This window comes from Eretmochelys imbricata, chromosome 1, assembly GCF_965152235.1.
Source record: "Eretmochelys imbricata isolate rEreImb1 chromosome 1, rEreImb1.hap1, whole genome shotgun sequence".
NCBI classification, from domain to species: domain Eukaryota; kingdom Metazoa; phylum Chordata; order Testudines; family Cheloniidae; genus Eretmochelys; species Eretmochelys imbricata.
The window spans coordinates 8,932,118-8,944,887 of NC_135572.1; the positions used below are offsets into that span (position 1 = coordinate 8,932,118).

At 47.0% G+C, this 12,770-nt stretch overlaps 1 protein-coding gene across 1 annotated transcript; it reads left to right on the forward strand.

Annotated features, from left to right (window-relative positions):
• Nucleotides 1–367: 367 nt before the first annotated feature.
• On the forward strand, nucleotides 368–1,366 carry LOC144279711 (olfactory receptor 52D1-like). Its single transcript, XM_077841318.1, has one exon. The coding sequence runs from the start codon at nucleotides 368–370 to the stop codon at nucleotides 1,364–1,366; it is 999 nt and encodes a 332-aa protein (XP_077697444.1).
• Nucleotides 1,367–12,770: the final 11,404 nt, after the last annotated feature.

The window sequence follows — 12,770 nt, forward strand, 5'->3', positions numbered from 1 at the left end:
TCTTCCTCCTCCCAGCTTTTGAAACTATCTTGTCTTGTCATTGGTCATTTTGGTCAGGTGCCAGCGGGGTTACCTTTAGCTTCTTAACCCTTTACAGATGAGAGAATTTTTCCTCTGGCCAGGAGGGATTTTAAAGGGGTTTACCCTTCCCTTTATATTGATGACAGTTCATAATTCATTTATCTTAATCATTAAAATGTCATTTTTCAGTGTGTGAAGAGCGACCAACCTGCTTCCTCCATGAGCCAAGCCTCCAGCTGTGCATGTAGTGTTTCATATTAACATTTTCTTTCCATCCAGACATTTGTCCTGCGACCACCACCCTAGACCCTGGGCACATTCAGGAAGTCAGGGGAACGCACGGTACATGCAGGAAACACCGTTCTGCCTCAGCGTTGGACACCTTCTTTCCTACTCCATGTCAGATTCCAATTCAACCGACTTCACCAACCCCTCCACCTTCATCCTGCTGGGCATTCCTGGCCTGGAGGCAGCCCAAGTCTGGCTCTCCATCCCCTTCTGTGCCATGTATGCCATAGTCATCCTGGGGAACTTCACCATCCTGTTCATCGTGAAGAGGGAGCCAAGCCTCCATGGGCCCATGTACTATTTCCTCTGCATGCTGGTCGTCGCCGACATGGTCCCATCTACGGCCATCGTGCCCAAAATGCTGAGCATCTTCTGGTTCAATTCCAGGGAGATCAATTTCAGCGCCTGCCTCACCCAGATGTTCTGCCTTCTCAGCTGCTCTGTGGTGCATTCTGGGATCCTCGTGGCCATGGCTTTTGATCGCTACGTGGCCATCTGTGATCCCCTGAGATATTCCACCACTCTGACAAACCCTGTGGTGGCCAAAATTGGCCTGGCCCTGGTGCTGCGTGGCGTCATGCTCGTATTGCCCTATCTCTTCCTGGCGAGGAGGTGGCCATATTGCAGAACCAACATCATTCCCTACACATACTGCAAGCACATAGCTGTAGTGAAGCTGGCCTGCGCCAACATCCGCCTCAGTAGTTACTACAGCCTGGCTGTGGCATTCTTGGTGACCGGCGTGGATGTGTTTTGTATCGCCATGTCCTATACCCAGATCCTCAGGGCCATCTTCAGCCTCCCAACAAAGGACGCCCGCCTCAAGACTTTTGGGACCTGCGGCTCCCACTTCTGTGTCATCTTAGCCTCTTACATCCTACATCTCTTCTCCGCCCTCACGGAACGGTTTGGGCACAATATGGCCCTGCATTTCCATGTTCTCATGAACAACATGTATCTCATGGTGCCCCCCATGTTAAACCCCATCATCTATGGGGTGAGGAGCCAACAGATTCGGGATAGTCTGCTCCAGCTCTTTACTCAGAAAGGGTCCTAAAGCTTTCTCCTGGTTATCTGGCTCTCAGACTGAGCTCCATGCAGAGCTGGCTGGTGACATGGTGCTGGGCCCTCTTCCCTGAATCACTGACTGGCCAGTCAAAGAGATCTGAAACCCTTTCCTGACTTTACTGTGCTGTGTCAGTGTGACAAACTGGGGAATCTGACGATGTGCAACTCCGAGGGTTGCCGCCTTTCTAATTCCTGGTAACTGGAAGCATGAGGCCCCACCCATGTGCCATGCATCTTCCCCCAGGTTACGCCCCTGCTATGTGTCTTCCCCGCAAGGCCCTGGCCCTCACTCTCTCCTCTCCTCCCCACCTCCTGTCACTCTCTGGATCGTCCTTGTGACACTCTGCACTCCAAAGCACTCCATATTTACCATGGTGATGCAATTATGGTACGTTTTGTACAAAGTATGTCCTGTGAGGTATTATTCTAAAGGGCTTAATCTGCTTAACATTGATACCTCCTTGGGTTGTATATGAAGTAATGAAATCATGCTTTGTGTGAGTTCCTAAAGTGTGATACGAGGCTGGAAACACCCAAAACCAGCCTTTCAGGTATGTCAAAGGATTAGCTAGACAGTGTTAATCGCTGTCATAAACACTCATCGAGGGAAGAATCCACTAGCACAGGAACTCTGTATAAGAAAGCCTCCGCAGAGGGAGTACGGAGACAACGGAGAATGTTTGGCCAATGGGGGTGGACCCTGCACGTCACATACACAGACTTTTCAGAAAACTGGAAGAAACTATAAAAGGTGGGGAGTGAAATCATCTCTTGTCTTGAATGCCCCACAACTCAACATCTGCAAGAAGCTCAGAGGAAGACAAAGGAGTTTGAATGGGGCAGGGGAACCCAGGCTTCAAAGCAGGTACAGCCTTTTCCTCAGGAATCTGTAAGCCTGCTTGTATCATCAGTCAGGGTGAGATATTGCTGATTCAAATCCTATCAAGCATGTATAAGTCTTAAGCTGCAGGTTTGTTTCACTTCCTGAGCAACCTGTTTTGATCTGTTCTTTTATCACTTATAATCACTTAGCATCTATCCTTCTGTAGTTAATAAACCTGATTTATGTTTCATCTTAACTAGTGTGTTTTTGAGTGAAGTGTTTGGGACTCTTAGCTCCATAAGCAAAGAAAGGTGCATATCTTCCTCCATCGAGGGGGGAGAGGCTAATTAATGAGCTTGCACCATACACATCTCTGTGTTGTGCAAGACGGTGTAATTCTGACTCTATGCTCCTGGAGGGGTGCAAGGCTGGGGAGCTGGGATATTGGCTGATGGTCCATGAGTAGCTTAGGTAAAGCACTCAGGTAACTTAGTTGAGTGTGTGGTAACACCTGCTGTCATGTTCGGTGAGAACAGGGCCCGGAGGGGCTGGCTGTGTGTCACCAGCAGAGCAGGGGGAAAGGCCAACCCAGCTGAATGGTTTGGGGGCACAGCAGTTCCAACAGCTTCCAGGCTTCTCCCAGAGGTACATCCCATCACAATCTCCTCCTCCCACCCAGCCCCCCCAGTTGGGCTCCCTCTGCTCTGGGGATGGGACGGGAGATGCTGCAGCCTGACAAGGAGCCTGCGTGCGGGTAGGAGGCGGCCCCAGTTAATGACCCAGTGCATCCCTCTGCCCTGCAGTAACTGGACATCATTATACATAGAGATATGAGTAGAATTCTTAAGTCAGTTTCATGGTCGAGATGGTGAGCTTTAGAGTTGCCAAGAGATCTTTCAGAATTAACCCTTCGCTTGCAGCCCAATGTTCAGGATCAAGGTGATCCAGAATGGAGCTGCAGACCTCAGCCTTGTGACTTGAGCTTCTCCTGACGAAGCTGAAGCGGATTTGAGATGACAGGATCAGGACCCAAGTATTCTTTTAAGGACCATTTGCAGGCTATGATAATGAAGAATTGTTGCTTTGAAATAGAATTACCTATTTCCTGTGAATACACTGGTAACTCTTCCATTCATCAGCATAAGGTAATTATCCATTAAGCATGCATTGGTAGTTAACTACAAACATCAAATAGAAGTCTAGACAATGAAATTATTACACCCACGTTTAATTTCAATGTTACTATTTTCTTTTGATCTTTGAATCAACAGATATACCAACAGACAGGAACCATCTGTTTACATGGTTAACATCTAACAAGATATAAATAAACACATACAAGTAGGATTACCTCTTGTCATAACCATACAGCTAAGGGTAGCCTAGAATTCCTCCTTTACCTGTAAGGAGTTAAGAAGCTCAGGTAACCTGGTTGACACCTGACCAAAAGGACCAATATGGGAAAGAAGATACTTTCAAATCTGGGGGGGTGGGGGTGGGAGGCTTTGTTTGGGCTCTTTGTTTGTGTGCTCTCTCCTGGGACTGAGAAGGGCCAGGCAGAAAACTCCTTCTCCTGCAGACCATCCTGAAACGAGTCTCTCATACTACAAAAAGTGAAAGTAAGCAAGGTGAGGTGCATTAGGTTATCATTTGTTTGAGCTTGTGACTATTCCCTGTGCTAGAGGGAGGTTTATTCCTGTTTTTGTAACTTTAAAGTTGCCTAGAGGGAATTCCTCTGTGTTTTAAATCTTTTGTTACCCTGTAAAGTTACCTTCCATCCTGATTTTACCAAGGTGATTCTTTTACCTTTTTAAAAAAGTAAAATTCTTCTTTTAAGAACCTGATTGATTTTCAGTGTCCTAAAGACCCAGGGGTTTAGGTCTGTGCTTACTTTGTAACCAATTGGTTAGGATATTATTCTCAAGCCTCCCCAGGAAAGGGGGTGTAGGAGTTTGGGGGGATATTTTTGAGGAGATAGGGCTCCAAGTGGCCCTCCCTGAACGTTTGTTTAAATCACTTGGTGGTGGCAGCGATACCAAGGGCAAGGAAGAAATTGTGCCTTGGGGAAGTTTTTAACCTAAGCTGAAATAAGCTTAGGGGGTCTTTCATGCAGATCCCCACATCTGTACCCAGAGTTCAGAGTGGGGAGGGAACCCTGACACCTCTAATTCTCTAACAGTACAGGTTTGCATTTTAAAGCTCAAGTCCATTTCCCATGGCTATGTTGCTATTTATGAGAAATGGTCCTATTGATCATTTATATACTTCTCTAATATGTCTTTAAAGGTTGAATTTTGGTCAATTAGCATGCTAGTTGCATAACCCTTTCTGACCATGTCACACCTATTTACTCACATTTGATTGTAGGAACCACCTCGACATTGGTGAGGCCTCATCTGGAGTACTGTGTCCAGTTTTGGGCCCCACACTACAATAAGGACGTGGATAAATTGGAGAGAGTCCAGCGAAGGGCAACAAAAATGATTAGGGGTCTGGAACACATGACTTATGAGGAGAGGCTGAGGGAACTGGGATTGTTTAGTCTGCAGAAGAGAAGAATGAGGGGGGATTTGATAGCTGCTTTCAACTACCTGAGAGGTGGTTCCAGAGAGGATGGTTCTAGACTATTCTCAGTGGTAGAAGAGGACAGAACAAGGAGTAATGGTCTCAAGTTGCAGTGGGGGAGGTTTAGGTTGGATATTAGGAAAAACTTTTTCACTAGGAGGGTGGTGAAACACTGGAATGCGATACTTAGGGAGGTGGTAGAATCTCCTTCCTTAGAAGTTGTTAAGGTCAGGCTTGACAAAGCCCTGGCTGGGATGATTTAATTGGGGATTGGTCCTGCTTTGAGCAGGGGGTTGGACTAGATGACCTCCTGAGGTCCCTTCCAACCCTGATATTCTATGATTCTATGATCTCTATCCTTACGTCTTGGGGCTTTTACTGTACTCTTCGCTCATGCTCCTTGTGCTCAGAGGCAGGAGGCTTGAGTGGATAGAAGAAAGGAGTAACTGCATTTTAGATAAAATCCGTTTTCTCCAGCTTCTCTGCTGAGGGGTGGGCTTGGAAGGAATGGAACCTCCCCAGAAGAGGGACCAGAGAGAGGCAGTCTTGGTCCAGCCCTTTACAAACACAGAGATTGGATGAGTCAGAAGAAGCTGGGGCAGGAGAGAGGCACAATGGAGGCAGAGGGGACTCTTTGGTTTCAGAGCTATGGCTGCAGCAGAGAGGCAGACTCCAGATGGAGGAGAAGCCAGGAGGTGGCCTCTGGACACCTTAGAGGGCTCTGACGAAATCCCAAAGAATGCTCCAGGGCAGTGAGGACACTGAGGTGGGAATAGTGTACAAGTGTGGTACTGTGTTTAACTGGATCCGGGTATCTCTTGTGCTGTGTAAAGTAGAGGAATTGGTTTAGCAACCCCTTTTGGAAAGCCTGGATCTGTTTGCTTTAACGATCCTGTGCCCTGAAAGAAGGAAACTGAAAACAGAGTTTGCCCAAGGCGGGGGGGGGGGCTCTGGGAAGGTGTGTTGAAGGAATTGGAGAGTCTGGGGGAGCCAAGCCAAATCTAGTCTCTGGGCCCTGGTGCTTGGCATGCAGCTCTCTGTATAACCCACACGCCTCCTGGGTGTGGTGTTCTGTCCCATCTAGTGGCACCGAGACCACTTAAAGAGAGAGATAAAATGAGTCTGCTTGACAGCCTTAACTAATAGGCAGTTGGCTTTTACCTCATGTGGTAGAGGCTCATGTACTAAGCTCCAAAGGTCCAAGGTTCGATCCCGCCCACTGACGACCAGCGTCTGTTGGTGTTACAAGTGGTGAATCGTCCGGGATTTCAACTGAGAAATCTTTTATGCTACCGAGGAGGTTTGATTCCTGTTTTTGTAACTGTGAAGATGAAGCTAGAGGGGAATCCTCTTTCTTTGAAATCTTTTTATTAACCTGTAAAGTTACCTTCCATCTGGATTTTGCAGATGTAATTCTTTTACTTTTTTCTTTATCATAAAGTTCTTCTTTTAAAAACCTGATAAATTTCAGTGTCCTGAAGACAAAGGGTCTAGTCTGTGCACACATTGCTAAGGCAATTAGTTGGTCTATTCTTCTCAAGCCTCCCCAGGAAAGGGGGTGAAGGGGCTTGGGGGGATATTTTGGGGGAATAGGGATTCCAAGTGATCCTTCCCTGAGTTTTTGATAAAATCACTCGATGGTGGCAGCAATACCGTCCAAGGACAAGGACAGGAATTTGTGCCTTGGGGAAGTTTTAACCTAAACTGGTAGAATATAAGCTTACGGGGTCTTTCATGTGGGTCCCCACATCTGTACCCCAAGTTGAGAGTGTGTGGGGAGGGGGAACCCTGACAGTCTCTCCCTTGGAAAGTGCTCCGCAGAATGGAAGAGGCAGGGAGTCCCTGTTCTCGTGGATTTTGTCCCATCTCGCTCTCTCTCTCCATGAATTTTGGTGCCTTTTCTCTCCCTTTCCTTTCTAACTCCTCACACACACACATGCCTCCCTCTCTCTGCCACTTCTAATGCGCATCCCACCCTAGGTGCCAGTTACAAACACTCAAGGCTCTGTAAGTCCATCCACTTCAGTGGAAATAGCAGGTGTAGCACTGTGAACTGCTGCGGTTGAGCACTGATCTGGCTGGGCATGAAGCAGTGCGCATTAGTCTGGTTAATAATCCACATAACGCTAAGTCCCTCATCATTACCATCAAGCAGCCTGCAATTGCAAACTGCAACCAGCTCAGTATTAACCTGTCTAGAGGCACTGTTGGGCAGAAGGTGGCTTCTTAGATAGGGCTGGATGCTGCTAGAAAGATGTGGGGGCTGCGTTCTTACAGTGCAGCATTTGTGGGGATGTCATGGCCGCAGGCTTGCTACAAAGCTAGAGATCTATAGAACAATGGGTACCCCAGCTCCAGTGGATGAAAGGAAAATGTGGGGGGCTGAGGAACTCCAGGCTGATGTTTTCATTGCTCACAGTCTCCAGCAGCTGCTCCGTATCAAGATCAGCAGCACAAGAACAGGCGTGAGGAATTCTTGAACCCACAACCACTCCCATCAGTGTTGTGCCAGTCTTGGCAGCCTTCTTGCTGGGGACACATAGCTAGAGTGAAAGACCAGCATATTCTGAAGTGGGCATACCAAGGAATATCACAATGTGGCCAGTGATCACCTGGGTGCCAAAAGTTTAGGTGACACAACAGACCTGCCACTGCGTGAATATACAACCTGATCCCCTTAAACACCTTCCCAGAGATTAATCGGAGCAGCACTTTAATGAAGAACTGTCCTTTATTTCCTTTGGGGGTCTGATGTGGGGAAGCTCTGTTGCTGCCCGACTGCCTACTTCTGATTCGGAATGAGATGTTTGGTGATCGGTCAGCTCGTAACTCTGGTTTTTGTAACTCTGAGGTTCTACTGTAGATGCTGTTTAACATCCTCTTTGACAGCTAATGGACTGGAAAAGTATTTCATGACTGTGTGTGAGCTGAGTACCTGATACTGCTCCTTTCCAAATGCAGAACAAAACTATTTCTTGAACACGTCTCCCTTTTCTCCAACATTAACAAGTTTCCTTTCTCCCTGTAGGAATTGGCCTATACATTTTCTTGGGTTTCTTTTGTTCTTATGATAATTAATAACCTCCTTTTTGTTATCCTTAGCCCTGTAAAGCATGGATTTCCCCCGATGTCTGTAACATCCTGTATCAATTTTCATAACTTCCAATTTCTATTGCTTGCTATCTCTTTTCCCTTTCCCCCATTTGTTATATATTGCTTTCCCCCCCTCAATTGCTGCCTTCACTTTGCTACTGAACTGGGTTTTTAATCAAAGTTCTCCACTTTCTTGATTGTGGAATCAATGCTTTTTGGTTCTCTCATAAACTCTTCTTAAAGAACTTCCATTTTTCATTCCCATTTTTCTGTCTACATTTTTCCTCACAATCAGTTTTGCTGATCATTTGCCTCCTCTTTGGGGAATTGGCCCTTTTGAAGGGTATCTGTAGATAGCTATTACTGGCTGGGAGCTGTTCTCTGTTTGTCCATTTCAATGTAATCAGTTCCATTCTTTATTTTGTTCTCCTCTATTGTATGCCCCCTTAATTGTCTCTTCTCTAAACTAACCAGTCCCAGACTTTTCAGTCTGTCCCCATACTCCAGCCTCCCCCATTCTCACAGCCTGCTTGGGAAATCCCCTTTCTATCTGCTACATCCTTTATAGAGACTGGGTGACCAAAAGGGAGTGCATCTCCAGAGCAGGATATTTTCCCTCCCATTCCTTAGGCATCTGAACATTGTCTTTGTTGTGGCCACTACTGCAAATGAGCAGGTGTTTCCGTGGAGCTGCTATCAATGATGCCCAAGTCTTTTCCCTGAGGTGGGTTCTAGTTGGGATGTTTCCCCCGGCGCATGTCTTGGCAAAGGTGTTTTTTCCCCACTCTCAGATTTTCAGTCACTTCATGAATGGAAACTCCCTGCAGCATGGGCTTGCTAGCCTGGGTTTCATTGTATTGAGCCTATGTGTAAATTGGCAGATTTTTTTCACTGAAAGTTTGGTCAATGGCCAAAAAGCCTTAAAAGGAAATCATTGTTGTATGTTCATGCTGTCTTTCTCTTTCAGCATAGAGCGTCCACATGTGGGGCAGTCGCAATGACAGTGAGAGCAGTGCACTATGGGTAGCTATCCCACAGTTCAGTTCACTATCTTGTGCCGATTGGTGTTGTGGGAAGGCAAAGCAGATTGCATCACATCATAGCTCCGGAATCAATGTCCCATGATGCATTGCTTTCCATCCCAACATTCCATGTGCTTCTCTCTCCAGTTTCTAGCATTTTTCAACGTCCCTTGATTTCTGCTCAGCCTGATACCTCTTTCTACAGGAATGGATGCCTCACAGCTCTGCTAGCTGTCAGTAGCACATCACGAATGGCAATGTTGTCCCCTGAGAAGTGCCCCACGACCCTTTTCACATTGCTTTTCTCCTAAGCACAATGTCCACCACCCCTGGGAACACTCACCATGCTTGTAGTATTCACAGGCATGTGTGCTTGTCAAGAGTCAGTAGGAAAGTGACTGGTGTGTTACCAGCAGTGTATTTGCTGGTAACAATCTTGAAGTTGCAAAGGCAACAGGAGTCACAGTTGGCCGATGTGGTGTCTGATGTGGATAGCAGCAGCTTTAGATTAATTTTGGCATTCACGGAACAGTTAACATGAGGGAACGTCGCATTTGGGCTTGGGAAACTAGAACGCAGTGGTGGAATCGCATTGTTATGCAGGTCTGAGATGACAAGTAGTGGCTGCAGAACTTTTGGATGTGAAAAGCCACCTTCCTGGAATTGTGTACTGTGCTTATCCCAGCCCTGCTGTGGAAGGACACCCAAATGAGACCTGCTTTCTCGGTGGAGAAGCATGTGGCGATTGCAGTGTGGAAGCTGGTGACTCCAGGCTGCTACTCTTCGGTCACAAATCAGTTTGGAGTTGGGAAGTCATTCGCTGGGGCTGTGTCAACCCGACAGGGCAGGGCATTAATCACATCCTGCTGCACAAGACCTTGACTCTTGGCAACATGCATGACATTGGTTTTGCCTAGAGGGATTCTCTATGTTTGAATCTAATTATCCTGTATGGTATCTACCATTCTGATTTTACAGAGGTGATTCCTTTTTTACTTCTATTAAAAGTCTTCCTGTAAGAAACTGAATGCTTTTTCATTGTTCTAAGATCCAAGGGTTTGGGTCTGTGGTCACCTATGCAAATTGGTGAGGATTTTTACCAAACCTTCCCCAGGAAGTGGGGTGCAAGGGGTGGGAGGATTGTGGAGGGAAACATGTGTCCAAACTACATTTTTTCAGGAACCCAGATAAAGTTTGGTGGTGGCAGTGGAATCCAAGGGCAAAGGGTAAAATAATTTATACCTTGGGGAAGTTTTAACCTAAGCTGGTAAAAGTAAGCTTAGGAGGTTTTCATGCAGGTCCCCACATCTGTACCCTAGAGTTCAGAGTGGGGAAGGAACCCTGACACTTGTCAAAAAGGCATCACCAGCGTGCCAAATGCCCACTCCACGGTCATCCTGCTCCTACTCAGCCTATTGTTGAAATGCTCCTTACTTGTCTCCAGTTTCCCTGTGTACGGCTTCATGAGTCCTGGCATTGAGGGGTATGCCAGGTCTCCCAGGATCACTATGGGTCTTTCAACATCCCCTACAGGGATCTTCTGGTCTGGAAAGAAAGTCCCCGCTTTTAGGATTTTGTAAAGGCTGGTGTTCCTATAGTTTCATGCATCATGCACTTTTCCGGACCATACTACATTGATGACTATGAATCACCAGGTGCCAGGGAGGTTACCTTTAGCTTCTTAATCCTTTACAGGTGAGAGAATTTTTCCTCTGGCCAGGAGGGATTTTAAAGGGGTTTACCCTTCCCTTTATTTTTATGACAACAAGTTAGACCTCAATGAGGAAAATATTCCCATAGCCATGTGTTGCTTGTTGTATAATATTTGTAAAGGGAAGGGTAAAAAGTTTGCTCAGGGGTGCACTGCTGAGACAGAGCACTTGGCTGTTGATTTTGAGCAGCCAGACACCAAGGCTATTAGAGGGGCATAATGGGGGGCAATTCGAATCAGGGAGGCTTTGCAGTAGCACTTTGAAAAGGAGAATGAGTAATATTTGTTGCTATCCTTGGGTTTGTAATGCATAATGAAGTCCAGTTTTGGTAGGGTAGGAAGCAGTTTTGATTGTTCTGGTCTAGGGTTCAATATAAGGAAATGATAAATCTGCCTGCTTGTTTCCTGCTGCCATCTGCTATCATAACTTCCACAGAAACAAATAAACAGAGCTTATCATTTAAATAACTTTGCTTTTATTGCCAAAAAAACCGCAACATGATGCACACAAGCACAGCTGACCATAAGTCCAGTTTTCATTTGAAAAGGTGTCTGCGGAGGTGGAGTAAACGGTAAAGTGAGACGTCCCAGAAATCGGAAAGGAATGTGCGGCTGGAGTTTGGGGAGGACATGGGAAAGAGTTCTGAATGTGCCGAAGGGGAGGGCGGGCACCCATCTGCTCAGTCTGGAGCATCAGGAGGGACTGCAGAATGGTGGTTTGACGCCCCAAAACTTTTAACAGCCTCTCCATTGCATCCCTAGTGTATGCCTCTTTTTCTTTACTTTCCTGCTTCTCGCTTTCCCTCCACTGCCTGCATTCCGTCTTGTCCGCATCAGAATACTGCAGCACCTCCCAGAATATATCTTCCTTGCTCTGGCTTGGGTGCTTTCTCACTGGGAGGAAACACTCAGCTGGAGTGGAGGGGGTGCCTTCTTTCAAAGACATATCTGGTGAAGCACAAGAAACAATAAAAAGAAGCATGATCATTAAGTACACATACAGCATTGAAACACAACGTTAAAATACACTGTTGGTAACACACCCGTCACTTTCCCACTGACCCTTGACAAGCACACCTGCCGGCGAACACTACAAGGATGGTGAGTGTTTCCAGGGGTGGTGGATATTGGGGGTGGGAAAAAAGCAATGTGAAACGGGTCGCGGGGCACTTCTCAGGGGACAATACTCTAAAGTTTTCTACAGGTGGGGGTCATTGTGGCAGATACCTCTCTCCTGAGAGTAAGCAAGAAAGCAGGCATGCATCTACTAAAGGCTTGCGGTTTCCGCCCTGGTCCCTATGATACTTGCCTGTGTGCTCCTTTGGTCCTTGCCCAAGTAATGGCTGAATGGCGTGAGAAAGTGTCCCTCAATGGGGGAAGGAACAAAGCAGTTCTGTCAAGGAACCTCCAGCAGAGGATTGGCAAGTACCTGCAGGAAAGTTTCCTAGAGATCTCTCTGGAGGATTCCAGTAAAATCTTGGTGTGCATCAACACCCTGTTCTTGGTGTGCATCAACACCCTAGCTGCTTGTGGAAATGCCCAGCACACACAAACACAGCCAGCCTTGTACATTTCTCTTCCCTCAACCCACCTCTGCACTTCACAAAGCAAAACCACTTCCTAGGGGCCTTCTCTCCTGCTTCTGGCTCACCTGATAGTGACTGATAAGACACCTGCAGAGTGGAGAACAGCTCCTGACTGGACACAGCACTGGGCAACCCTGGCATGGGCTCCACATCTTTTAATGCCTCCACATCATTATTGATGACCTCCTCCTCTGGGTTAGGTCGAATTTCCATTGGCTCCGGCCCCACTGAAGTATCCACAGGGCTCTTGGTGGTGGAAGTGGGGTCACTACCAAGGATAGCATCCAACTCCTTATAAAAATGGCAACTCTGGGGCGCAGCACAGGAGCAACTGTTTGCCTCCCTTGCCTGCTGGTACGTGTGCCTCAGCTCCTTCACCTTTGCTCTGCACTTCCACTTCTCCCGATCAAAGCCCTTTTCCTGCAAGCTGCAAGAAATCTTCCCCTAGGTATCAAAATTCCTACAGCTGGAGCACAGCTGGGACTGCACAGCATCCTCTCTCCAAATACTGAGCAGATCCAGCAGATCCACACTGGTCCAAGTGGAAGATCATTTGCGGCATGGATCCACCATGGCTACCTGGGAAGATGTGA